We start from the raw sequence: 27,814 nt of genomic DNA, 5'->3' as shown, positions 1-27,814 counted from the left end.
AAATCTTTATTAAGTGTCTACTAAGAACAAAGCAATTTCTGGAGGAAGAAGGAGTTGTCACTATTTTTATTTAATGTAATAATACATGGAAAGTTCACAGGATTTGAAGTCAGAGGACCTGAGTTCAGATTGTGCCCCTGTCACTTGCTACATTGTGACCTTGTCACAATTATGTCACAACCTCAATGGGGTCTCAGTTTCCTTAACTATAAAATGAGGGGTTTGGACCAGATTGCTTCTAAGGTCTCTTCCAGGTCTAAGTTTACGATTCTGAAGGGCTGCTCCAAGCATGGCACCTCCTCTCCACCCTTACTCAGTAAACTCCAGTGGCTCCCAAACATCTCCAAGATCAAATAGAAAATCCTCTGGCATTTAAAGCCTTTCCTAGCCTGGTCCTTCCTCCACCTCTCCAATCTTCTTATACTTACCCCACTCCATATATTTTGTGACACTGGCCTCTGGGTATTTCCTCAGCCATTACATTTCCTCTCTGGGCTCTAGGCATTCTCACTGGCTCTTCCCAATGTCTGGAAGTCTAGCCCTCCTCCTCTCTGCTCTCCAGGGTCCCTGGCTTCCTTGAGGTCTCATCCCAAGTCCCACTTTCTGCACAGAGCCTTGCCTGGCTGGCCTTCGCCTTGCCTTCCCTCTGTTGATTATTTCTTATTTATCCTGACTATTGTTTTGGCACATAGTTGTTTGCATGTGAGATCCCTGAGAACAGGGACAGTCTTTTGCCTTTCTTTGTATCCCCAGGACTTAGCACAGGGCCTGGCACATAGTAGGTGAGCAATAACGTTTGTTGACTGACATAAATAGATACAGAGAAGCCCGGATTTGGGCTGAGAGGAGTTATATACTTGCCAACTGAGCAATCTTAGTCAAGTAACTAAGACATTTTTCTTATCTGTAAAGGGAGGATTGGAGTGGGTGACTTCTTAAATCTATGGCCTTGTGGTATAGTATAGTTCAGTGGCCAGAGACCCCAGTCTTGGAGTTGGAGTTTTTGGGTTCAAATCCTGACTAACGATTATTATCTTGGACAACTCATTTAAAGGGAGGGAGATGGCCTAGAGGTCATCTTCCAGGTCTAAGTCTGTGCCTTTATATGACATAAAAGGAGTACTGGATTTGGACTGAGAAGCCATGGATAGAAATCCTAACCATTCCCTGTGTGGTTGTGATGAAGTCATCAAGCTTCTTAATTCCTCCAACTGTAAAATGAAAGGGTTGGAGTAGATAGCCTGACAGATCTAAACGCTGGCAGCGTGGTTCAGAGGCCATCGAAATCCCACCCGTGGGACTCTGGGCAAGTCACTTTGCCAGCGAATAACATAGTGCTAGGCACTCAGCAAGTACTTAAATGCTTGTTGCCGCTTTTTGTTCACCTCTTTGGGTCTCGGTTTCCTTATTTGTAAAATACAGAAGTTGGACTCGCTGGGTACTGGGGACCTTTTCAGCTTACTTTGATTCCATTACAGACACCTATAATGCAGTTTCTTTCCTCTCTGCCATCATTCCCCTGTCCTCCATCCCCTCCTCTGGAAAGCCAGGAGGCAGTGGCTACCCCGACTCCCACCCCCACGGCCCTCTCCTCTGAGGCTGCCTCTAGAGGGCGCCCGGGAGGCCGATTTGGCTGCCCTCGGTTTGCCTGCTCCCGACGCTTCGCTCCCGAGCTTAGCAAACTTTCCGAGTTTCTCCTCCTCTTGCGTCATGGAAAAGGTTGGAGGGTGATCGGGAGAGTAGGAGGCGAGAAGCCGTGCGAACTCCCCTGACCTACCGGCCCAGACCCAGGACCGGTGTGGGTGTGTGGGCTACTACTCTGCGAGAGCCTGGGAAGACCGGACTGGGCATATCGGCCTAGGGAGCCCAGGCAGACGGACACCTCCTCCACGCCGGCAGCGCCGACCCGCCGGGGCTCGAGCTGCCTGCTGCCCTCCCGAGGCGTTTGCAGCTGCTCTAAGTTGCGCCGAGGAAGGGATCGGCTTCCCGCGGGGCAACCGGGGCCAGGGCTCCGGCCCCTTTTTCGCCACTCCCAGACCGTCGAACCCCAGCTCCTGTTTCTCCCTCCACCACTTAGTATCCTTCCCGGAGCGGGTCCCCGAGTCCTCGGCCTCGGCGAGGGAGAGAGTGCGGGCGTGCTTGGGGGTGTTTGCGGGTGGGCGGCTACAAGATGGAGTGAAGGGAGCCCCAGTGCCGGCCGCGCGCCCAGAGGGTTGCGAGCGCAGGTGGGCAGCTGAGTTGGGGCCACCCTGCTCCCCCGGCGCTGCGCCGGGGACTGCCTCCCTCCCTCTCCTTGCCATCCCTCAGTCCAAACGGAAGTGCCTCTGTTTTTGCTGAACTCCTCTGGCGGCTTTCTCTCCTCTGCCCTCCCTGCGAGTCTCCCTCCCTTCATCCATCCTTCTCTCCCTCCCTTCCTCTCCAATCATCCCTCCCCCTCTGGACACAAGAACCCGGAATTGCATTTTTTTAAAGCTAGCTTCTTGTAGTCGTTGCAAAGTGGATTGTTGGGGTGCCTCTCATTCCTGGGAAAAGGTTTGCCGATCACTGCCCAGCAGGGACTCGGAGAGGAGCCGACAGAATCACACCTCGTTCCCAACTCTTCTGCCTTTTTTTGAGAAATACCACTCTGTGTGTGTCTGCGTGTTTGTGAGTGTGGAATTTGCGTTTTGTTCCCCTCCGAGCGGATTTGGCGGAGAGTCCTTGTGCCCACTGTTGTTGGTGGTGGGTGAGTTGGTTGGTGTTTTAATGATTGATTTTATCCGGGACTTTCCTCTGAGTACTTTGGTCTGGCTCCCAAGTTCCTGGCTCTTTGCGTCGAGTCAGTTTCAGGCGGGTGGAAACTGACCAAGAATTAAGCAAACAAAAGATTCCAAAAGAATCCAGCTGAGGGGTTCCTCCAGTACCTTTTTGATTCCTCCCAGCCTCCCTCCGAAGGCAGGGAGGAGGTGTTTTTTTTTTTGGTGGGGGTAGTGGTGTGTGGAGAGGGAGGACAAGTGTTCAAGCCAAGGGTTCAGGGACCCAAAGGAACTTCCCCAAGACCCTCCTTTTTCTCTGGATCCAGGTTTGCTGCATGGTCTGTTTTGATCTGAAAGTTCACGTGAATTTTCCCGAGGTCTTGTGTAAGCCTTGGATTGTTGTTGTGTTTTTTTTTCCTCCGGATCTTGTTGGGAAGCCGGAGGGAGGCGTCCACTCTTGGATTTATTTCAGCCTTGTTAGGTTTTCCTTTTACCCCTCTTGGGCTTTTTGGAATTTTTTTAAGCCCAATTCCTAAGACGAGGAAAGGAAGAAAGAAAGCAAAAAATGCTTAAGATACTCCCCACTAGAAAACCAACCATTGAGTAGCTTTTGGAGGGAGTTAACTGTTAGTTACTTTTCATTTTAAACTATTTTTTTTCTTGGGGCACTGTTCTCACTTAAAGTACATTCTTTGCCTTCTTGGCCCTTGTTTTACAGTGCTGGTATCTAGGTGTGATTTTTTTTTTCCCTTTTGGGAGGCTTAGGGTGGAAAGAGATGTAAAATTGCAGCCCAGAACAGGCTGTGGGAAAACAGGAGGCCAGATGGAGACTGTGAGATGAGTACCTAAGAGGTGATGGTATCCTGGCAGGACCTCCTTCTCTGGCCTGTGTTGTCACCTAGGACCAAACCAGAGTCGTATGGGAGCAGACTGTTTGATCCCCTCTCTGGGCTATGTCACTTTCCACCAAGGGAGTGAGAACTGTGTGGAATGCAAGGGCCACACTCGAACTTCTGGCCTGTGTTGAGAGTAAAGGCACAAGCTTGTGGATCCTTGGTGACTGTGTGTGTGTGTTTCTGGATGTGCATGTCAGAAGGCCCTGTCCCTACTTAAGTTTACTTGGGGTCTGAGCTGCACCCTCTTCCCTTTTGCCTTTCCCTTAGACTTTCCTTCCCTATCAAAAAACCCAACCCCAGCCATGGCATTGAAAGGCCGAGCACTTTATGACTTCCAGAGTGAAAACAAAGAGGAGATCAGCATCCAGCAAGATGAAGAGCTGGTGGTCTTCAGTGAGACCTCCTTGGATGGATGGCTGCAGGGGAAGAACAGCCGGGGGGAGACTGGACTCTTCCCTGCCTCCTATGTGGAGATCGTCCGATGTCGTTCTGACTCCAACTATACAGATTATTCAAACAGTCCAGCTAGCTCTCCCAGCAATGAGACTTCTTTCTACGTTGCCCCTGTGGTCAACACGGGCGTCATGTCTCACCAGGGCAGCTTTGAAGATGATGATGAAGACTGGGATGATTGGGATGATGGGGGCACCGTGGTGGAGGAACCACGGGGTGTTGGGCTGGGTACCAATGGGCACCCCCCTCTCAACTTGTCCTATCCTGGTGCCTACCCCAACCAACATATTAGTTTCCGGCCCAAGCCACCCCTAGAGCGCCAGGACAGCACTGCCTCTGGCAAGCGGGGTAGTGTGGTTGGGCGCAATCTGAACCGCTTCTCCTGCTTTGTCCGCTCAGGCGTGGAGGCCTTCATCCTGGGTGACGTTCCCATGATGGCCAAGATTGCTGAGGCCTACTACATTGAAATGGGTCCCAAAGGTCCTCAGTGGAAGGCCAGCCCCCACCCCTTTGCTTGTTCCGTGGAAGACCCCACCAAACAGACCAAGTTCAAGGGCATCAAAAGCTACATCTCCTATAAACTCACACCCAGCCACGTGGGCTCGCCCGTCTATAGGCGCTACAAGCACTTTGACTGGCTCTACAACCGGCTGCTACACAAGTTCACGGTGATCTCGGTGCCTCACCTGCCTGAGAAGCAGGCCACAGGCCGTTTTGAAGAGGACTTTATTGAGAAGCGCAAGCGCAGGCTGATCCTCTGGATGGATCACATGACTAGCCATCCTGTGCTATCCCAGTATGAGGGCTTCCAGCACTTCCTGAGCTGCCTGGATGACAAGCAGTGGAAGATGGGCAAGCGGCGGGCGGAGAAGGATGAGATGGTGGGGGCCAGCTTCCTCCTGACTTTCCAGATCCCCACTGAGCACCAGGACCTCCAGGATGTGGAGGATCGAGTGGATGCCTTCAAGGCCTTCAGCAAGAAGATGGACGACAGTGTGCTGCAGCTCACCAACGTGGCCTCGGAGCTTGTGCGCAAGCACATCGGTGGCTTCCGCAAGGAGTTCCAGAAGCTGGGCAATGCCTTCCAGGCCATCAGCTACTCCTTCCAGCTGGACCCCCCCTACAGCTCGGATGCCCTCAACAATGCCATCTCCCACACGGGCAAGACCTACGAGACTGTGGGCGAGATGTTTGCTGAGCAGCCCAGGAATGACCTCTTCCAGATGCTAGACCGCCTTTCCCTGTACCAGGGCTTGCTCTCCAACTTTCCTGACATCATCCACCTGCAGAAAGGTAAGACCTAGGCTGGGGCTAGCCCCAAGGGGCTCAGGGAAGGACGGAGGGCAGGGGAGCCCCTTTGCCTTTTTAATAACAATGCCCCACATCTTCCAGCTGGCCAAAACTCTTTTCTTTTCAAGACTTCTGTTTGATAGCTTCATATCATTCTTGCAGCACCCCTGTGGGATAAAGGATCATTATCCCCATTTGACAAAAAAGGAAACTGAGGTCTAGAGAGATAAATGACAAAAGTTATACAACTAGTCAGGAGCAGAGCCAAGACTAGGACCCAAGGCTCCTAACTCGCCCCCAGGCTTCTTTCCATTACCCTCCTTCTGCCCCTTTTGTATTTTCTATGGGGATGCCAGTCCATAATGAACCCCTGGGGTTAGAAACACTGGCTGCCTATTTTTGGAACTAAAAGGGAAACTTAAAGATCATTTGATCCTCATTTTATGGATGAGGGAAACTGAGGCCTAGAGAGCATTAAGTGACTTGCTCTAACTACTAAATAACAGAGTAGGATTTGAACCCAGATATTCTGCTACATCAAAATGCTTTAAAAAAATAAACAACCAACAACAAACCATTCTTTTTACCAGGGTCTGTTCCCAGGAAATAAGTGAAGGTGTAGACAAGGAACAGACAGGAAGTGATTCACTCCAGGTTACATTGTGGAGCCCAGGGTGAGTCAGGGAAGGAGACTAGGAGTCCCGGCTCTCACCTGGGAGCTCTTTGTATCCTGTGATCATCCAGCCTCCTCCTTTCCTCTTGTCTTTCTTCTCTTGACCCTTTACCTCTACCTTGTCCTTTTCCTCCTCCCCCTGGCTGAGTCACTGACTGTTGCCTGAGCAGGCAGCCATACTGTCAGGATCTCTGGCATGGGTCCATCTCTGCCCAGTGCCTCCCAGTCCATGATCTTGGGGTGATAGGACCCCATTGGAAGAACTTCATTGAGCACAAGAGGATGAGAGACTGCTGCTTCTTCCTGGGACTGAGAGGGGTCACTAAGGGAATAAAGGAAGGAAGGCACAGGGCTCAGGGAGGTCTGGCTGTGCCCACAGGCTGGAGCTGGCCCTAGATCAGCTCTGGAACTCACAAAGGCTGCCTGGAGGGGCTGGGCTGGTTCCGCAGGAAGGGATAGGGGCTCTCTGGGTCTGGTTTTCCCCTTCCTTACCCCAAGATCCCTGCCTCTCCTCCCTTCCTTACTCTTCCCCTCACTCTTCTGGTTAAATTACCTCCTTTCATTTCCTTTCAAACCTTCCTTCTCCCAGGAGGCTTGAACAAAGAGCAGGTTGGAATGGGGACTGAGGCCTCCAGAGATGTGGGGTAGGTCTGAGTCCTGTGAAGGGGGAACAAATGTTTATTGAGTTAAATTGAGGGGAAACTGAGTGGGCCAGGGCAGGGCAGGATGGAGGCCCCAACCTCTGTGTCCTAGAAGTTGGGGGTTGGGATCGAGAACCAGTCTCTGTATCCTAGAAGCTAGAGATTAGGATGGAGGCCCAGCCTCTGTGTCCTGGAAGCTGGGGGTGAGGTGAAGGGATCTGCCCTCTCCCCACACCAGGAGTATTATCTGGACCAGCTTCACACTGCTTTAGCTTCCTCTTTATTCCCATTCCTCTCATCCTTCTTCCTTTCCCTGGCCCTTCCCCTTCCCTTTTCTTCTTTCCTCCCTTCTTTCTCCTCATCCCTCTGTCCTTGATCTCTCTCTGTTCCCTCTGCTCTTGTCCATCTTCTATCATCCTCCTTCATCTTCCCCTCCTCCTTCCTGCTTTCCCTCTCTTCCCTACTGTGTTTTTCTTGTCTTTCCTTTTGAGTGCTCCCAATGGGATGCTGTGGAAAGAGTCCTGGATGTGTAGTCAAAAGACCTGGGTTCCAATCCTGGCTCTGGCTCCCCTGGTGACTTTGGTCAAGTCACATCCTCTCTAGGCCTGTTTCCTCGAATATAAAATAAAGGAGAGGGACTAGATAACCTAGAAAGCTCTTTTCCATCTTGAAATCTAGGATCCTGGGATTTTCTCCTTTTCTACCCTCTCTCTCTTCCCCCTTCTTTTCCTTTGTCCTTTTCTTTCCCATCTGTTTCTTCTTTCCTGCCTTCTTCCTTCCTCTCTACACTCTCTTCCTCTACAGTCTTCTTTCGTTCCTCAGTTTCCCCTCCTTCATTTGCTCCCTCTTCCCCAGGCCTCCTTCCCTTCCCTTTTGCTTTTTTATCCCCTTTCTCTTTCTCCTTCCCTTTCTCTTGTCTTCTTTCTCTTCCCATCCTACTTCTCCCCTTCCTCCACTCTCATCTCTGTCCCCCTCAGAGAATCCATTCATGATCGAAGGGAGCCAGAAGAGAATGGGATGGGAGAGGGGACTGGGTTTCCTTCATCCTCTCTCCCTTCCCCACTTAAAGCTCAGTGGTCTCAGGGGTCAAGGCTTCTATTGAGTTAAGAAGACAAAAGACCTGGGAACTACTTCCAGATTGGCTACCACTTGCTGCGGGGATCTTGGGTGAGCCTTACACATCTGTAAGATGAGGATGGACCTAGGTGACCTCTGAGGTTATAGGGCATTGAGATTTGAGGGATGCCAACTGCTGGGAAGGTGTTGAAAGAAAATAGGGTGAGAATGGGGGAGCCCGGAGGAAGGAGCTGTGGGTCTTGTGGCTAGGGTGGTACTGGGCATGGCCCCTACCCTCTCCACCCCTGGGGACTCAGCTCCAGGCCTGCTCCTTTCTAGGAACAGCCCAGCTATCTCTTCCTAGGGAGTGGGGAGGAAGAAGAAAGTCTTCCTCCCTAACCTCAAAGCAGAGGCACTCACCCCCTTCCCCCTGAGTTGTTGGTCTCTTTTTGTTCAGATTAAATCATCTGGCCAGATCAGTAACTGAGGAGGGGATGGTGGATCCTTAGCGGGATGGGCAGCCAGAGATGAGATTGGGCAGAACTGAGCCTTCCAAGGTCACAGAGAACCTGTGCCTGACCTGGCAAGAGCTGGTTAGACCAGATCTCTGTAGCTTGGTATGCTCCTTTGTGGGGGAAGTTGGGGCTGGGTGGGGGCTGGCTGAGAGCTCCTGTTCGCACGTTCTCTCTCCAGGTGAGATCAGAAGCCTTTCTTAGAAGTCTGTTGGTCACTCTCTTCCTAGTCCTGGATCCACTTGGGAAAGCAGGCATGTCTTGGGGAAATCTTTGGGGCCTCTGAGTTGAGGAGACAATCTGGAGTCAGCTTGGGGTGAGAAGGGACCCAAGTTTGAGTCTCAGCTCTGACACTTACTAGCTATGTGACCTTGGTTAAACCAGAAGGCAGACTTCTTGGAGCCTCAGTTTCCTCATCTGGAAAGTGGCAACAACAGTGATAATAGTTGTTTTAAGGAAAGTGTTTTGTAAACCGTCAAGTATTACAGAAATTGGAGCTATTATTATTAGTTTCCGAGGCTGATCCCCTCTCAGTCCTGTGAAGTCAAGCAGGTGATTTAATAATCCACAGTAACTGGGTTCAAGTTGCAGTGGAAAGAAATCAGGTAAAACCAAATTTCCTGCCTGTGGGCGTAGTGTCTTTCAAAATGACACCCCAAACCCTTCCCTGCGTGTCCAAAGGAGCTGTTGGGCAGAGCCAGTTGGAGAGGGTTAGGCTACCTGGGAGCAGGGCACACACCAAATGACACCCTGATTTTAGTTTTATGTGTGTTGCTTTACTTCACATCTTCCAGAGGAGGGGCCTCACAGAGGATCATCTGTGAAGAACTAGAGATATTTAGGCCCAGGACCCAGGGAAGAGCTCTCCAGGACAACCCAGACATCTCACTTCCAGCTCTGGGCTCCCTCCCTCTGCTGTTGCTTAGGGTGGTAGGGTTATATTGGACTTTTTGTCTGTTCATCTTTCTCCTTGAGATCGCTTAGGTCTAGAACATTGGACCTGTAGCCACTACCCTGACTTGGGGGACCACCTCCACTTGTAATAAGCGTTGGGGGAAGGAGCTTCTCATTTCTGATGACCTATTCTCCAAGCTGAGAAAAACATTGGGGGCATGAGAGAGACAAAAAGGGGGACAGACAGGAAGGGGAGGAGAGAGACAGAAGGAAGAAGAGGGAGATAGAGAGAAAGACGAAGGGAGAAGTGAAGGAGAGAGAGAGGAGGGGAAGGAGAGAGAGAGAAGAGAGAGAGTGCAAGTGTGAGCCAGAATATACATTGAAACTTTTCTAGCTTATACCTATCTAGATTCTGTCTTTGGAGGCCCCTTCTCCCCAGGGGTTTTTTCTGACATCACAGGCAAGGATAAACAGGTGGGGAATCCACCTTGGTTTGTTTTTGTCCAGAAGGGAAGTCTTGAGAGGTTTGGGGTGAGGGGAGTGTTGTGTTCGGGAGGGCACCCTGCGCTATTAGTCCTGTTTGCCCAGAGAAAGGAAGTATCAGGGTCCTGAGTCCCTGAACACTTGACCCTAGAGCCATCCTGTCCTGCCTCTTATATGACTGGAGTGAGCATGTGAAAGGCAGCAGTAAGGAAGTGTGAGGAAGCCCTCTTTCTAGTCCTTGCCCAACCTCAGTTTCCTTCTCTGTAAAATGAGGTTTTTGGAGTAGATGAAGGCTTTGATCGCCTTCCATGTCGGACATTCTATAATTCTGTGCCTGCTAAAACAGTAGCCCTAGGAAGGATTACTCCTGTGACCTCCAAAGAGGGTCAGGTGTGATGGGTTCTCATGGTATCCAGAAGGTCAGTAGATCAGGGCCAGTTACTGGAGAAGATCCCAGCAGGAAAGGGAAGGGGAGGCCTCAGGAATATCGTGACCCAGCCCTGTAGACCTGACTCTGCAGCCGTATCCAAGGAAGGAGAGGGGCTAGGGAAGCAGCTAGCGAGGGCTTTGTTGGCCCAAGTCCACCCCTTCCTTTGCCAGAGGAAGGAAACCAGGCTTAGGGAGGGTGGGAGCCTTTGTGGAACTATACCAGTGATTCAGCAGGCTAGGATCTGGACCTTCTTTCTGGGAAGCAGGAGAATTCACTTCACTATCTTTGCCTTCTGCACCAATGTCAGACCCAGTGTAGGGGACCTGCACCATAACCAAAGATGGGCCTAAAGAATGTTAGTGCTGGAAAGGAAAATCGACATATTATCTAGCCCATTTTAAATGAAGATCATACAACTGGTTAGCAGCAGGACTGGGACTTTGATCTGAGACCTTGTAGTAACTCGGATCTCCCTACTAGAGATCACTATTGATGCAGTGGATAGAATGCCAGGTCTAAAGTTGGGAAAACTGGAATTCAGATCCTGCCTCTGTCACTTATGAGCTGTTTGACCCTGGTCCAATCACTTACCCTTTGTTTACCTTTGTTTCCTCTGCTGTAAAATGAAGATTCATTATAGCCAGGGCTGTGCAGATCCAGTGAGATATTTGTAAAGTACTGGTACACAGTAGGTTTTTAATAAGTGAATTAATTTCCTTTATTCCTTCCTTGTCACTGGACACACTGAGAGCCAAATGGCAAATCTGCATTGAGGAGAAACCCAACTCCTAGGCCCTACTTGCAGTTTCCCTCTCTCTCCTTTGTCTTTACCTTAAACCAAATTATCTGACTTTTGGAGGGACCCGATTCCTCTTTCTAACCTTAGCCTTTGGGATTGTGTCCTTCTCAGACCTGGGTGACTTCTTCCAAAGACCCAAAGAGGATAAGTGGGAGGATGAGGAAAGGGAAGATAGGGTCCTGAACCTGAGAACTCCTTACTTTTGGGGGTTTCTTTCTTAGAGAAGACGGGACAGTCAGGGCCTGAGTCATACTTTGATTCTCACACTTGTGGCCTGCCCTCCTGGCTATTTTTTCCCCAGGTCTCCTCAGCAGGGATTGGTCTCTGGGCAGCCTGTCCTGGGTCTGAGCCTTTGGAGATGTTTTTAGAGGCAGTACTGGTCTAAGGGCAAGAACGTTGAATCTGGTCTGGATCCAAATCCTGCCCAGGATACTTACTGACGTTAGCCAACCCACTTCATTTCTCTGGTCTTTACTTTCTTCATGTGCAAAATGAAGGTTTGGGACTAGATCCTAAGGTTTCAGCTTTTAAGTTTCATGGTCCTTATGAGATCCTGGAGTCTTAAGATTATTGCATCTAGAAGGGACTAAAGAGGTCATCTAATCTCAGTCTCAAGAGTAGTTACACCCCTCTTCAGGGTCAGGACCCTATCCTGCCATCTGGCGACGATGAGAGATCATGGTTGGGGCAGGCTACAGAGGCTGTTCTCACTAACTCTTACTGCCCATTTTTTCTCTTCCCCTATCTAGCCCATAATAAACTCAGTCTTAGATCTTCCCAATCCTTGCTCTCCCCTGCCCTCTGTTCCCACTGCACCCCTGGAAATCTTCATCCATTATGGGATGGTGGAAAGGCTATAAGTTCATAGCTTTAGAATTAGAAGAGCCTTAGAGGTCATCTATGGATCTCTACAGATAGTTGGAGGACCTGACTGAATTCTGACTCTTCCACTTTACCTTTCAGGAATTGGTCCAGTGACTTCCAAGGTCTAAATCCTTGCTCCCATGAACCCAAGATCCCAGATCTCTTCTTCTCATTTTCCTTCAACCTTTTTATGCCCACTGAAACTTGACTTTCCCCTGAATACATCCCATCTCTTGGCACCATCTCCAAAACTGGCTGGTCTGTAACTCAGGGTGAGGAGGATGAGGTGATCCCCATCAACAATTGCTGAACTTCCCTTTGCCATGGTCCCTCACCTCTGCTCCTTTAATGTTCCCTCTACCTCATCCACTCCTTGTTAGGGATCATCTCTGGACCTTCGGGTCACTCCCCCTTCCTCCCTACTTAGTGCAGTCCTGGCTTATAGTCTTCTGCATCCCAACCCCCTTCAAACTCCCAGGCCTCCAAGTTCCTGAAGCTCTTTGTTCCAGCTGCTCCTTCTACCCCATACAAGTGCCCATACCTTAGATACTCTCCTCCCTCTTAACCAGCCCTGCCCAGTCCTTAGATTGAATATGCCCCAGGCACCAGAATTCCTTGTTATGGTTCTGGCTCCTTATCTGGAAAAGTAGTGTCATTACTGATGGAAGCTGCTCACACCCTCCTCAAGCTCGGGTCCATCCCCCTGCTTCTGAGTAGGGCTACATCCAAACTTGTCTAGATAGAGCAGAGCCTATCCTATTTGTATTATTTTATTTTTATTTTTTAGTGAGGCTGTTGGGTTTGTGACTTACCCAGGGTCACACAGCTAGTAAATGTCAAGTGTCTGAGGCCAGATTTGAACACAAGTCCTCCTATCCACTGTACCACCTAGCTGCCCCTATCCTCTTTATTTAAAAAAAAATGTCTTATTGATGTGTTTTGAACACAACCATTTTCTTTGTGTCAAAGAAAAACAATCAGAAGCATCTGCTATGGAAGCCTTGTTGGACAGTGTTTACACTAGTCTTCCCCTGGGGCCTTCCATCTCTGCCTAGAAGGAGGAAGTATGAGCAGTGGAAAAATTAATGGAGAGTCTTGTAGAGGAAATAGTGAAACATTCTTCCCGGTAGTGATCATTTCAGTTACTTTATAGAAGTCATCACTGTTCCCTTAGTTCTGCTATTTCACTCTGTAGCCATTCATATTTCTTCTCTGACTGTATCTTCTTCATCATTTCTTCCTGTACAATAATATTCCATTACACTCATTTGTTATTATTTCTGTTTAGTTGTTCCCATATGTCTGATTGTTGGTAACCCCATTTGGGATTTTCTTAGCAAAGATACTGCAGTGGTTTGCCATGTCCTTCTTTATTACATTCATATATGTCATGGAGCAGCTAGGTGGTACAGTGGATAGAGCACCAGTGCAGGAGTCAGGAGGACCTGAATTCAAATCTCACCTCAGACACTTGACACTCACTAGCTGTGTGACCCTGGGCAAGCCACTTAATCCCAATTGCCTCATCCCGGGTCTTCTCCAGTCATCCTGATGAATATCTGGTCACTGGATTCAGATGGCTGTGGAGGAGAAGTGAGGCTGGTAACTTGCACAGCCCTCCCTCACTCAAAACAAAGTCAAGTGCAAGTCATGTCATTATTTCTCTGATGGCATGGTGGTCTTTGGCAATGAAGGACAAACACGCACACATATATGTCATAATTTATTCAGCTGTCCCCCAATCAATGGGTGCCTTTGAAGCAGTCAAGATACAAGAGTGCCAGCAAAAGTCTTGGGCCGAGTAGAGGCTGACTTTTGGGTTCATCTCTCCTTGACTGCCTCAACCAGCAAGATGACTGGGGTCGAGTACTGGCTTTACCCTTGATTCCTTCTGAAACAGGGAAAGTCCTTTCTTCCCCTCTCTGTAGAAACAGTCATCTGTGTGGTACATTTTGAGGGGTATTAGGGTGATCTGGAGGTGGCAGCTCCTGGGGCCCAAATATCTCTGTCCAAATATCTCTTACCTGTCTAAAGATCTGAAATTCCACACTTTAAAAAGTCGTCCTGGGGCAGCCAGGTGATGTACCGGCCTTAGAGTCAGGAGGATCTGAATTCAAATCTGGCCTCAGACACTAATGAACTCTGTGACTCCAGGCATTTAGGCCCGATTGCTTCCCCCAAAAAAGCCTTCCTTGTGCCCAATTTGTGCCTAACCCTGCACCAGGCTGTGAGGTGGACAGGAGGAGAAGATAATGGACTCTTCCCTCAGAGAGCTCCCAATCTAGGCAGGTGAGGCAGGTGGACCTTGCATATATTGAACAGAATTTAACACTAATTCAACACTAATCAACAACTGTGATTCAGAGAGAAATGTTTATTGGCTAGAGTAGTCTTTTTTCCTAGAGAAGTAGAACTTTAAGCTTGGCCTGAAGGATTTGGATAGAAAGGGAAGAACACTCCTAGCAAGGGATACAACCCAAAATGCTCAGTGTCAAAAATGAATAGGACTCCTCCAGGGTGTAGAGAAGGGATCAGGCTGCCTGGAGGAGATGGAGTGTGAGGAGGAGACGCAGGGCAGTGGGAGGTAAGAGCTGAGAAAGGGATGAGGCCAATTGTGTGGTAGGCCTTAAGTTAGCGTCTTCGGAAGGCCCTCACTGGTGGCAAATCATAGGATCAGAAAGTGAGGACAGACAGGGACTTCAGGTTCACCTAGTCCAATCTCTTCATTTTACAGTTGAGGAAACTGAGACCTAGGGAGGTGAGAGGACATGTCTATAGTCAAAGCTGGGATTTGAACCTGGGTCTTCTGACTTCCTTGGTCTTTGCTCATTCTACTGCCCCACACAATAATCCAGTTGCATGTGGTGAGAACAGCAGAAGAGGGAAGTGTTAAGTTGGGTAGGGTATAGCAACATGGCGGCATGAACAACTGGCATTTTTCAGTTCATAAAGTAGTGTCACAGGAACCATGTGAGGGAGGTTGTACAAGTATAGTTATCTCTATATTATAGATGAGGAAACTGAGACTGAGAGATGTTGACTTCTCTGCTCAGGGTCACACAGCCAGTGTCTCCTGACTCCCAAGGACTGAGTGCTCTCCTTACAGGACCCCACTGCCCCGCCCCCCCCCCCCCCCCCCCCCCCCCCCCCCCCCCCCCCCCGCCCAGGGCTTCACTGAATGGAATCAGGGGCCAGATTAGGTGAAACTTGGAAGTCCAAGGTGGTTGCAGAAATAAGAAGGTGTCAGCAGGATTTTGACCCTTTGGGTATAAGAACCAAGGCTAGCCATAGAAACTGCCTCTCATTTACCTTGTTTACACTGGGCTATTAAGTTTGCCATCAACTCATTGCTCCTATATTGAGCCTATACTTCTCATCCCACCATTCAAAACCTTCCATCAATAGGCCCCATCTACTTTTCCAGCTTCATTTCCCATGATTCCTTTATGTGTAGACCCTAGCCCAGTCAGGTCAGGCCTCCCCCTGTCCCCTAAACATACATTCAGTCAACAATTATTAAGCACCTACTATGTGCCAGCCATCTTGCTAGGTGCTCAACACACAAATACAAAAGTGAGACCATTCCTGCCTTCAAGGAGTTTACTTTGACAACTGGGGGAGAAAGAGAAGGGGGCAACCCTTGAGCATTAAACTGAATCAGAGATGAGGAAGGAGATTTTCAGCAATGGGAGACAGTCTGTTAGAGCCCAATCACAAAGGCAAGGACAGGGTCCTGGTTCATCTTTGTACCTTCAATGCCTTGCACATAGGAGGAGCTTAATAATTGTTTTTTGAATTCAAGCCTTGCCACCTCCAGGAAACCTTCTTTGACCACTCCAGCCAAACCTCACTGAGCTCCCTCTCCCTCCCTCCATATATTGGCACTTTGGGCCCAGAGTGTGGTATTCTAACCCTCCCCCAAATCCTGGCTCTAATCCCAATTTATCATTGTCATATCATAGAGCTTTGTCTCTCTAGGTAGACTATAAGCCTCCTAAAGGCAGACATTTTTGCCTCTCCTTCCTGCTGTACACGTAATAGGTACTCAGCAAGTCATCATACACCAGAAGAGAAGGGGAGCTCTAGGGGTCTAGGTCAGCCCCTTCCCAAACCATCCATCTCTACATTCGCAGTAAGGGCTGTTCAGCCTTCGTGTAAAGACCTTCAGAAATGGGGAACTGGCTTCCTCAGGCGGCAGCCCATTTCGTTTTTGGAAGTATTTCCTTATGTTTGTAGAATCGTAGAACTCCAGAGATGGAAGGGAACACAGAGTTGGTCTAGTCTAGCTCCTTCATGATGCATGAATCATCTCTGCCAGGCCCTGGTCAGTTTAGTCACCTAGCCTCTGCTTGAAGACCTCCAGAGACCTCCAGGGAACTCAGTACTTACAGAGACGACCTATGGCACTTTTGGACAGTTCTCTCAGGAAATTGGGCTTTTTATTGAACCAAAATCTCTCTCGCTGTAACGTCTCTCCGTTGGCCCTCTGGGGCTAGGCAGAACAAATCTAACCTTTTTTCCAAATGTCTGACCCTCAAATACTTGAAAATACTTTGCCCCTACCCCACCCCACCCCATCCATCTTTTCTGTGACTAAACATTGGTACTTCCTTCGTGTGGCCTCATTTCCATGGCTAGTTGTGTGACCATGGCCAAGTCATTTAACACTTCTCAAGCCGTAGCTTCCAGTAAGAAAAATGATGATAACCACTAGTGTTACCCACCTCACAGGATTGTTGAGAGGGTAATATAAGATAAAGTACTGAAAGTACTTAGCAAACACTAAGGCAATTTGGGGATCTTATTTTATTAGCATTATTATTATCATGCACCTCATTTTGTGGTTGAGGAAACTGAGACCTAGAAAGGGAAAGTTACTGGCCCTTGGTTACACCACTGCTAAGGAGGAGAGCTGGTACTGGAATCCAGAACTTCCCAAGTGCCATTGCTCTTTCCAATGCACCATGAACCATGCACCATGATTCCTCTCCGTCACCTTCCTTTTTTGGAATAATATGTAATAATAACATTATATATAATAATAATGTATTAATATTATTTTTATAATATGTTAACATAATATAATGTTAACATTATATGATAATATATTATATATTAATGTAACAATAACATATATCAATATCATATAATAACATATTATAATAATATATTTTCAGTCGTTTTCAGTTGGGTCTGACTCTTTGTGACCCCATTTATAATTCTGCTAAAGCAGTGTAGTATTCTAAGTATATATAAATACCTCTTCTGAGGGCAGACAGGAAAATAGACAAGAGAAAGGTGGTGCCTCATTGGGGAGAGACCAGACCTGTGATTTCCTCGTTCTCTGCCAAAGCAGATAGGTGACTTCTCTGTGTCTTTCAGCATTAGAGACTTGCCTGGGCATTAAAAGGTTAAATGAGCTATCCAGAGTCACACCATTAGTAGCATCAGGGGCCCGGTTTGAATCTAGCTCCTCCCTGACTGAGGCCAGCTCCAAATCCATCACACCTGGCTAGGCAATGGGAACATCATGGTTGCCTGTGAATATTTTTAGGGCTGCCTGCCACATGAGCAGAGGATTAGACTCACTTTGCTTGGCCCTGGCGGGGCAGACTTGGCTGTCTGGAAGAAAAACTTCCTTAGAACTCTTTACAAGTGAGTGGGTTCCCTTTGACTGGAGGTCTTGAGGTAGAGAGAGTCTGGACAGTGAGCCACTCACTGGGAATATTGCAAAGGGAATTCTCTTGCAGGTTTGGACTAGATCGAGGTCTCTGAAGTTTCCCTTCCAGCTCTTGAGACTTTGGGACTATTTCACAATGTATGCTTTGGCTTTTCAAAAGCTTCCAAATACAAGGTCTGAGCTGAAGGAAAATAAATCAACAGCTAAAACATTCCTAAGAACAATTTGGCTCAGAAAATGCTGTTTGGATCCTCTGTGGGCACAGACGGGCCTGGCAAACCCTACTAGAAGCAGGATCTGAGGGGATGAGGGCAGAGGAACTTCCCATCGAGTCTATGGAGTGGGTCACTGCCACCCCCAGCCCATCTCTCCACTTTGTCCTTTCTGAAAAAGCAATGCTACGTTGGCGTGACTGTGGTCCTATTTGTATTTTCATAAGCCAAGCTTCAGTCATTCAAACTCACCTGAGTTAGTGCTAATGGCTAATTCGACAATAGACTCAAGGAAATGAAGTTTGATCACTTTCAAGAACGCAGAAAAACCAGAACTACCTCAACCACCTGTCACCTAGTGAATAGATAAGAATGATTTGTACATAGTTTTGCAGTATGTGAAAATAGTCTGCTCCCTTAATTGGTTCACCTTACCCTACCACCCTAGGGCAGGCTGTTTTTGTATCCCTAATGCCTAGCACTATTGAATAGTCCTAAGAGATAGGGAGGTTACAGAAGTATTATTGATGATTTTACAGACAAGAAAACTGAGACCCCAAAGTGACATGCCTATGGTCATATGACTTGTAGGTGTCCTAAGACAGAATTCAAACTCAGGTCTGTTCTGACTGTAGGTCCAAGACTTTTTCTACTACTCCCATCCTATTTCTTTTGATAAGAATACATTGCCTCTCTCTCTCTCTCTCTCTCTCTCTCTCTCTCTCTCTCTCTCTCTCTCTCTCTCTCTCTCTCTCTCTCTCACACACACACACACACACACACACACACACACACACACACCCTTAAGGAATCCTCTTTGTAATATTGTAGATTTTGAACTAGAAAGGACTGACTCTGACTCTCTTATTTTATAAATGAGGAATATTGAGACCAGATAGGTTGAGTAATTTGACTATTGTTACACAGACAGAAGTGTACTTTAAGCCCGGGTCCCCTGACCTCAAAGCCAACACTCTTCCCTTTGTACTTTCTATGGAGAAAGGCCACAACTTATTCAAATGACACGAAGTCACAAGATCTGAGTTAATACGATGCCACTTCATTTTCATGGTGGTAGGTTGTGGTTATTCTTCCATTAGCCAGATTAGGAAACAGAGCTTCAGAGGATTTGTCCAGCATCACATGGTGAGTTAGCAGAAAAGCTGGAATGGGGCTAGAACCCAGGTGCCCTGACTCCTGGCCCAGGGCCCCATCCACCACATCTTCCTCTTTCCAAAAAACTAAGAGCCTTTGATAAATCAACAAATATTTGTTGACAATTTATTACAGACCCCTTGCTATATTATGAATATGAAGGAACCAAATCCAAGGCACCTCCCTGCCCTCAAGGAGTTTGTGTTCTTGTTGAAGAGGTCAGTCACGCATACATGAAGCAATAGTAAGCCACATAGGGCAGTGGGTTAGGAAATTCTCAATTCCGTGTATTATGCAGATGGCAGGTATGTAAGATGAGAAGGTCTCTGAGAGATAAATGACCTTTAAGGCCCCTTCCAGCTCAAAGTCTATGATTCTGTGACCATGAAGCACTAGAATGATTTGCTAGTGTTCTCATGATGTATTTGCTGAGCTCAGCCAGGCATGCTGAGTGCTAGCTCCCGGTGTTCTGCTGTGCCTCGGAACAGCCAGAGGAGAAGGCCTGCTGCCTATCCTCCTTGAGTTCCCCATCTGTTTGGGAACATAAGAGTTGATTACGCACACAGGCCAGATTCAAAGTTTCTCCTCCCCTCTCTGCTCTCATACCATCCAGGTGCCTTTGCCAAGGTCAAAGAGAGCCAGCGCATGAGCGATGAGGGCAAGATGGACCAGGACGAGGCCGATGGGATCCGCAAGCGCTGCCGCGTGGTGGGCTTCGCCCTGCAGGCCGAAATGAACCATTTCCATGAGCGTCGGGTGCTGGACTTCAAGCACATGATGCAGTCCTATCTTCGGCAGCAGATTCTCTTTTACCAGCGGGTCAGCCAGCAACTGGAGCAGACCCTGCGCATGTATGATAACCTCTAAGCCTGTCCCCTTTGCCTTTCCTGCTGAGCCTTTGCTCCAGTCTCTCCCTTCCCCAATGCAGTCCTCTGCAGCACAGATGTCTGCTCAGGTAGAGAGAGAGCCTCTAGGGGCTTCTTGATAGGGATGGCCAAGTCCCAGCTTCTCCTGCTCCTCCTGTATGGTTAACCAGTCCCTCTCCCCATCTCCTTCGTAGGTGTATGTCTGCCCAAGGGTGGTCTGACTTCATGGCATGGACTTAGAAGAAATCAGTCCCTTTCTGGGAGGCACTCCCAGCAACTGCCATCCCCAATTAGAACAGGGTTTGTCTCTCCCTGCTTTGAAAAAGGGACTGAAAATAGGGTGTGAGGGATCTGACTTCTAGTTTTGAGTGACCCGGCTTCCTCTTCATTGGAAGTGGGAGCAGAGGCAGATAGGGGAGGGAGCCTTTGGAGACCTAAGGCCATGGTGGCCTAGAGAGAGAACTCAGGAGAGCCTACTCCCCAGCCCTAAATCCTTGCCTGAACAAAATGACAGGACCCTGTGAAGCAGGGTCATTCCTTGACATCCCTGGATAGGGTTACGGGGCAAATCCAAGCATCCCCTTCTTTCTGCTGAAAACCTTAAGGCATCTTCACCTGTCTTCCTCCCGAACCACAGCTGCTGTCTGTCTATGGCATGAATTCTGGCCATTGGCTCCCCTTCAAAACTGGGGGCCATGATAGCTGCCCACAATCTTGAACTCTTCCTTCTTCTAGGCCCGTTCCCACTGGCCACTGGGGCACTGGCCCTCCTAACACCAGGCCCCTTGCTGGAGTTTTGCCAGGGGCCCCTAATGTCCAGGTGAGGTCTTTCCCTGGTTTGACCCCATCCTTTTCCTTCTCCACTCCCACCCCCCAAAACTGAGGCCTCCTGTGGGAACTGCCTGGGCACTAGCCCTGATCGACATGCTTGGTGGTCCTCTGTACCCCGGACCTACAGATAACCCTGGCTCTTACTCTGGAACTGAACTTTCCTGATATTTGTGCCCACCAGCATATAACCCACGGGATCAGAACTCAGAGAGCGTAGATTCCACAAGGCCTTAAAAGACCCCTTGAGTGCCTTTTGTTCCCTTTCGATCTCAAGCATGGAGAGAAGCTGCCAGCTGGGCCTGCTTGTGAATGGCAGAGAATCTGTGTGACAGAAGGAAGGGCAAGGGAGCTCAGCTCCCCTCAGAGCCCTCCCGGTGCCCATCCCCTCTTCTCACACATACTGTGATGCCAGCCCGGCCTCCCTGAGGTCTGGCAGAGAAGGCCCGGTCATTGTTTACATCCCAATGGGAGCTGCCCACGCACCCTGTAGGTTTGGGGGGGTAAAGGGGGGAGGGGTGCCGCCTGACAGTGGCCACACAGGCAGAAGTGGGCCCCGGCATGGTGGTGCCCCTTTAGGCCTTAGGTAACTCCCTCTCCCTTTTGTTTGTTCTTTTTTTTCCTCAAAAGAACTTTTACAATTAAAACAGCAGAGTTAAACTTTTTGCTTAAGCGTTATCCTACTCCTCAGTCCCTCTGCTGATAGATGAGCATAGGAGCTGGAGAAAAGAGAAGGGAGGTGGAGAGATGGGGCCACAAATGTGCCCTCCTCTGGCACTAGGGCTGACTCCTTGGTTTCTGAGGGGAGTGAGTAGCAGAATGGGTCAGCTATGTAGGGAGAAGGGAGATTGAGAGGGGAGCCGATGGATCCTCTTAGCGTGTCAGAGAAACCTGTGGTCCTGGACTTTTGTGCGAGTGGCCTAGTCCCATCCCCAGCTACCTGCACAAAATGAGTTCTGGCTGGATTTGCAAGGAGGGGAGAGTGGGAATGCCTGGTGCCAGAGCTTATAGATGACAAAGGTGAGACCCAGGATGGTTGTGATTTGCCAGTTACCCTTTAGTAGTGGTCCAAGAAGAGGAAGGTCAGTATGGATTGGCTTCTTGGATAGGCTAGGGCTTGAGGCGGCTCATCCAGAATGAATTCAGTTTACCTAGGCACAGAGGAGGGGACTCCAGCCAGGGATGTGGTATGAAAGGATGGGGAACAGCTGGGCAAGGAGGGAGATTATAAAGCGGAACTGGCATTGTGCTCTCCGTCAGCCCCTCACAGGAAGGATGGAGCTTCTTTTCTATGAAGCCAATAAAAAATGAAGAGCTTCCTTTGCTCCATGCTGGGGTTGCAAACATTTAGAAAAAACCCAAACCGTTCCTGGTCCCAGGGAAAAGGGGATATGACCTGTCCTCAGATGGGCGTAATATACAGTGTACGGTGTAATAGCAGCAAATCTGAGGACAGACGGAGGAGGGGGAATGAGGAAAGGCTTCCCAGAGTGGGGAGTGGGGTGGGGGTAGGGCAGGCACAGGAGCTGAGCCTCGATTTGTAGTAGAAAAGGATCTCAGGATTTGGGGGTCATTGGACTTCCTTTCACATATCAGCTCAGCAGCGGCTAGTTTCCTGTGTCGCCATGGGTAAGTCATTTAACTTCCTCGTGTCCCTGAAATAAGGGGATGGATTTCTGGAGGAATGTGGGACCCAGAGTGGGAGAGGGTGAATGGAGTGGTTCCCAAAGGGAGCCAGGAAACTGCTGGAGTGATTCCCGGCGGCCCCACTTCGAAATTAAACCATTTGGGATTTTCCAAGAAACCCGCCCACCACTCTCCATGCTCAGCACAGTTCCTGGCACATCGTTAGTGTTTAACAAATGCTTGGGATCCTCCCCCACTCCCCTTCCCTTCTGGACCACACTTCTTCGTGCGCGAAGCAGGGGTGGGGGCGGGGCGGGCCAGTGGCAATGAGGTCATCCTCCTGGCCCGCTCCGGAGCCCCGTCACGTGGCAGAGACAGATGTGCCGAGCCCTGGGGACTGCGGGCGCTGGCCCCATCGGTCTTTCTCTGGCTCTCAGTGGAAAACAATGATGGGCCTCTCTCTCTCTGTCCCGGCCCTGGCTGGGGGCGGGGAGGGAGGACAGGGACCAGGGAAAGGGCTACGGAGTGTAATTGAAGGAGGGTGCTGAGTGTGGGCCTTTAGAACACCCCTCCCATCCCACCACGTGGCTCCGGGGGATGGGGAAAGGCCAGACTGACTCCCGGTCCCTGGCCTGGTATTCCCCTCCGCCCCAACCCCCAGAGATGGTGCTGCGCCAAGGATGGATAGAGAGGAGGACTTCACTGGTTTAAGGGAGGAGCCCCTGGAGCCAGCCTGCCCCTCCCCCGTGGGGTCAACCAATCGCCAGGCTGTCGTGCCTCCCCCACTCCAAACACTGACACATCGACAAAGACCACGTTCCCACAGAGCCAGGGACACTCTTAGGCAGACTCGATCTGAGACGATCTTCGATCTTGGCATTCGAATGCTCTATGACACTGCGCACAACCACAACCACATTCACTTTTCGGGGAGTGACGTGCCCTCTCCATCTCCCCACCACCCGCACCCCGCTCTCTAGTGACAACAGTCCGCCACTTCTCAGTGACTTGCGCACAGTTACTGTCATGCACCTATTAGGCGCAGGTGTGACATCACAGACGCTTCCCTCCATTCTGTATCTTAGATTTAGAGTGGGAAGGGGTCTCTGTTTTACAGATGAGGAAACTGAGGCCCATAGAGGTTATAACTTGCTTTAGATCACACAGGATGGGATGGAGAGAGGATTCTGAGGCTGACACCGCAGGGCTCATCTGAGGTCCCTCTCCGGAGCCTGACCCCAAGCACCCCAGGACACAAGCCTGCTCCAACGGGACACCTGAGCCGCTGAGGGGAGAAGACGTCCTCAGGAAAGAAGGCTCCAATCCCATCTCCCTTCCCTTAGCTCTTCCCAGCAGGAGTCGGACTAGTGGATCGGGCTGTGCCTAAACCTGTCCGGAGTGCCAGGGTGACTCTCAGGAAGTCTTCCTTCCTCGGTTCCAGGTTCCTGTCTCCGCCCAGCCGGCACCCCAGGGGCGTGCCTTTGGAATGATTTTCGCCCTCTCCACCAAAAACAAACCAAAAACCCCAACCTTCCAGGAATCTCCCGGGTCCTGCCCTGAGACACAAAAAGAAGAGAAAACACTGGCGAGAAACCACCCAAAACAAGGCCGGGAGTGGGGGCAGGGACAACGTGGTTCTGATTAACATTCCCCGAGCAGCTTCGGAGCATGTGAGGACTTGGGGCCCGCCCTGCCCGGACCCGCACTTTTCCCTCTGCTGACTCAGTGCTCCCCAAACCGCCAGGCGTGCCCTCCTCGCCACTCAGACCACGCCCCCTGCTCCCATTCACCTGTTGCCCCATTCCCAGGCCAACGCATTCCAGACCTCAATCCTCTATGAAGGAGTAGGGAATCCCTACTTCCCCTCCCCCCTTTAAACCAATTATGGGAAAAGGAGAAAAAAAACCTTAGAGCTATCTAGAAAAGTAAGGAATCTTGGATACACAGAATAATTGCATGGGGAAGGAGAGGTCTGTGATGTCCCAAATAATTTAAAATGAAACCTCCTTTTGTGATGCTCAGTCATAAAGTTGGACACTTTATTTAAGGAAATAGGTTGACAAATTGGAAAAATCCTCCAGACTGGGCAACCAGAGCCCTGAGGCTCTATCTGTCGAAGAAACTGGAGACTTCAGTCTGGAGACGGGAAAGAGTTAAAGGGCACGCGAGAGCCGCGTGCTGGTATTGTGAAGGTCATTACCTGGGAGAGGCGGTAACTTTCCCCCCCTCCCCACAAAGGGGCTTTAGAAACAATGGTTAGAAGTTGCAAAGAGGCCTCTTTAAGCTTTTTAGGAGGAGAAATGGAAAATTGGAATAGGTTGAACAGGAAAATGATAGGGTTCGCCTCCCGGCGGGGTCTTCAAGTATCAACTGGATGACCCCTTGTCAGGAGGCAGACTGTGGAAGGAAATCTTTTTGGACCACCGAGGTCCTTTCCATCTCTGAGCTTCTGGGCTCCTCTTCTGTTTAAATAATAATAAACTTGTATAACCTCCCTCCCCCTTGTCCTTATCGACCTGTAATCTCCCAACTCTCAGTTTTAAGCTCTAATGACCTAGAGCGGTTCAGGACAACTAACCAATACATCACCTTAATGTGACAGTCTTAACGGATTTCCAGAGGAATGTTGATCACCTCTGCACAGAAAGGAAAGGGAAAGGTACATTTTCTCAACTTTCTATGTCACTTTAAACTATAGAACCTGAAAAATGGGTAATGATCATCATCATTTCTTTCTTGTTGTTAGCCTAAAATGTTTTCATAAGCTTTAATAGTTTCACCCAGATTGAGTCTTTTGGGGACATATAATATTTTCTTTTCACATGATCTTCATTTCCAAATATGTCCCTGTCCTCAATTCGACAAGCCAAACCCAGTAGCAAAGTATAAAGAAGAAAAAAATCAGTTCCGCTAAACCAACAGACACACCATTGTTTCTGAAAGTATATACAATATTTCATACCCATAGTCCACTACCTCAGCAAAGAAAGGTAGGAAGTATAAACTTTTTTCTAAAGCACTTTCCTGTACATTCTTCACTTTAATTCATCCTATCACCCCTAGGAAATTAAAAGGATGTAATTACTTTCTTCCTTTTATTGGTAAAGACAAGATTGGGAAATTGATTTCATCCTGTGCCCCAAAGTAATAAGAAACATCATTTCCTAGGAAACCTAGGATCTCTACAGGGGATATGGTTCTAAGAGAGTCGTGCAATAGTGTGAGCTCCAGGGTCAGAAGTCCTGGATGCAAGTATCGTTTGTAGCTCATAGTGCTCATGTAACACTAGGCAAGTCATTTCATCTCAGTTTCCTTATCTGTAAAAGTCAATGTAGTCCTTGATAGTGAATGATCACTATGGGGGAGGTGGGTACACAGAAGTAATAGCAAAAAATAGCTTGGAAAATATGGTTGAGGATTAGAAATGAAAGAGATGCCAAAGTTCCTGCATATATGAGAGGGTAGGAAGGTGCTAGACACTACGTGGGCATTGGATGACATCACGCCAAAAGAAATAAGATTAAATATTTTATTTAAAATTTAAATATTTAAATAAGAGGAAGCAACTGTGAAAATCAAAATGATGTAGTAGAGTCAGAGAACTTGGGTTCAAATCCTGTTCTGCTATTTGCTACCTGAGTGACCATGGGCAAAGTCCCTGCCACTCTCTGAGCCTGAGTTTCTTCCTTTATAAATGAGAGTGTTGGACCAGTTGATCAGTGCTACGTACTCTGTGAATATTATCTATCTCAGTGCTCACAACAATCCTGGGAGGGAGAAAGATGCTATTATGGTCACCATTTTACAGTTAAGGAAACTGAGGCTGGTGGGTCAAGTGACTTGCCCAGGGTCACACAGCTACTAAGTATCTGAAGCTGGATTTGAACTCAGGTCCCCTTGACTTCAGATCCAGTGTTTTAGCCACCAAACACCACTCTGAATGAATGATCTAATGGACTAGAGGGAGAAGAATTTTTTTCTGAATCAGCTAGCAGTATGCAATCAGATCATTGACTAGAGTAAAGTTCAGTATCAATATGAAATCAGAACAAAAGACAAAGATGGATTGATATCAGAGAGTGCAGTTAGTCAAGTTCCAACCCAACCTATTGTTTTAATTTTTATTTTGTGTTGGTATCTTTTATTTTTATATCATCTTAATTTCCAACTGCATCCTTCCCTATTTTCTATCCAACAAGCCATCACTTGCCACAAAATCAGCAAATACAACACCCTAATGTGATAGTATATGCAGTTTTCCACACCAGTAAGAAAGTCAGGAGAGAGATTTTCTCCAACTGAAACTTTTTAAACAAACCATGGCATCTGGAAAATGGGTGATCAGTAATAATTATCATCATTTCTTTGTTATTATTTAAAAGATTTTTATATCACTTTTCATTTCTAAATGTATCCTTCTTCTCTTTCCCATCCAAGGATCCATCCCTTGTAATAAATAATTTAAAAAGAGAGAAAAAATAGTTCAGCAAAACTAACCAATGCATCAGCTGAATTTGACAGTGTATGTAAAATTTTATATCCATATTGGTACATTGGGCCTGGAGTCAAGAAGATTTGAATTCAAATGCTGCCTCAGACACTTATTAGCTGTGTGATGCTGGACAAATCACTTAACTTCTGTCTGCCTCAGTTTCCTCAACTGTAAAATTAGAACTGTTATTATATTATATTATTAATTATATTATTATTGTTATTACTACCTCCCAGAGTTGTTGTAAGGATCTTGCAACATGCTTAGCACAGGGCCCAGTCCCTAGGAAATTCTTAATAGATTCTTGTTCCCTTCCCTCTTCCAAGACTCTGCAAAGAAGGAATGTAAAGAATTGCCATGTTTTTAGAAAAGAAAAAATAGTCACCATAATGAGAAGGATGAGAAAGCCCAGAGTCAGACTTAGTAGGCAAACATTTTCTCTCCAAATAAACATGTTGTCCTGAGCAAGAGCATTATGGAGTACAAGCTCATTTGAAAAACATTGTAAAGATGACAAAACTGCCTCTCAAAACAGTGAGAAGCAATGGAGGGGAAAACAAGCCTTCAGAAAGTTTGGCATGAGAACCAGCTAAGCCAGATCATCCCAAGTGTATTTATAGATGAAGCTGATTTGATTGCTTGAACAGATTTGCCAGCCTTCCTATAATGATCTACTCTCATCATTAGTGATGGTACACTTACCACATGTGGATTGTACCACCCCAGTCCATGGAGTGAAGAAGTCATCTGCAAGAGGGAAATAAGGAAGGGCAATTGAACTAGACCTAGATATATCTTGAAAAAAATCAATGGAGGAAGTAAGGGCTCTCAGGGTTGGATTTTCAAGACATTTTAAAGAAGAAATCCTCTCCATCTTAAAAAAAAAAAAAAGATGCAGATGATACTGTTACTCATTCACCCCAAGAGTGACTAAAAGGCACATGCCACCACCCACCTAACCCACAGAACTCCTCTCTCAACTCTATGAACTCTTTAAGAGAATGATGATCTAGCAAAGGCATCCTTGATGAAAACATGAGAAGGAAAGAGGTAGACTTTCATAAATGATTTCCTACAGGAGGCCACATTTTCCCAGTACTACACTTGACTAAGAGGTACAGAGAACATGATTCTGCTAAGTTTATTTTTGAGTTCATTTTTATTTTATCTATTATTATTTATAAATTAATTAATATTTCTAAAAATATAAAGGAATACATATTTATAAA

The 27,814-nt window shown here is 48.0% G+C and overlaps 1 protein-coding gene across 1 annotated transcript; it reads left to right on the top strand.

Moving 5' to 3' along the window:
* The first annotated feature begins 1,682 nt into the window (after positions 1 to 1,682).
* SNX33 (sorting nexin 33) lies at positions 1,683 to 21,127 on the top strand. The gene is made up of 2 exons (XM_072628292.1): positions 1,683 to 5,377; positions 19,387 to 21,127. The coding sequence occupies exons 1-2, from the start codon at positions 3,934 to 3,936 to the stop codon at positions 19,638 to 19,640; spliced, it is 1,698 nt and encodes a 565-aa protein (XP_072484393.1). The 5' UTR covers positions 1,683 to 3,933; the 3' UTR covers positions 19,641 to 21,127.
* Positions 21,128 to 27,814: the final 6,687 nt, after the last annotated feature.

Source organism: Notamacropus eugenii, chromosome 1 (genome assembly GCF_028372415.1).
Source record: "Notamacropus eugenii isolate mMacEug1 chromosome 1, mMacEug1.pri_v2, whole genome shotgun sequence".
Lineage (NCBI taxonomy): Eukaryota > Metazoa > Chordata > Mammalia > Diprotodontia > Macropodidae > Notamacropus > Notamacropus eugenii.
The sequence above is the reverse complement of the archived record's forward strand: the minus strand, read 5'-3'. Positions and strand labels throughout refer to the sequence as shown.

What these genes read in the sequence shown, in the direction of transcription:
- SNX33 (XM_072628292.1), top strand. Translation starts at nt 3,934, where the DNA reads ATGGCATTGAAAGGCCGAGCACTTTATGACTTCCAGAGTGAAAACAAA. An exon ending in CATCATCCACCTGCAGAAAG is followed by an intron (nt 5,378 to 19,386) that starts GTAAGACCTAGG and finishes CATACCATCCAG; the next exon opens with GTGCCTTTGCCAAGGTCAAA.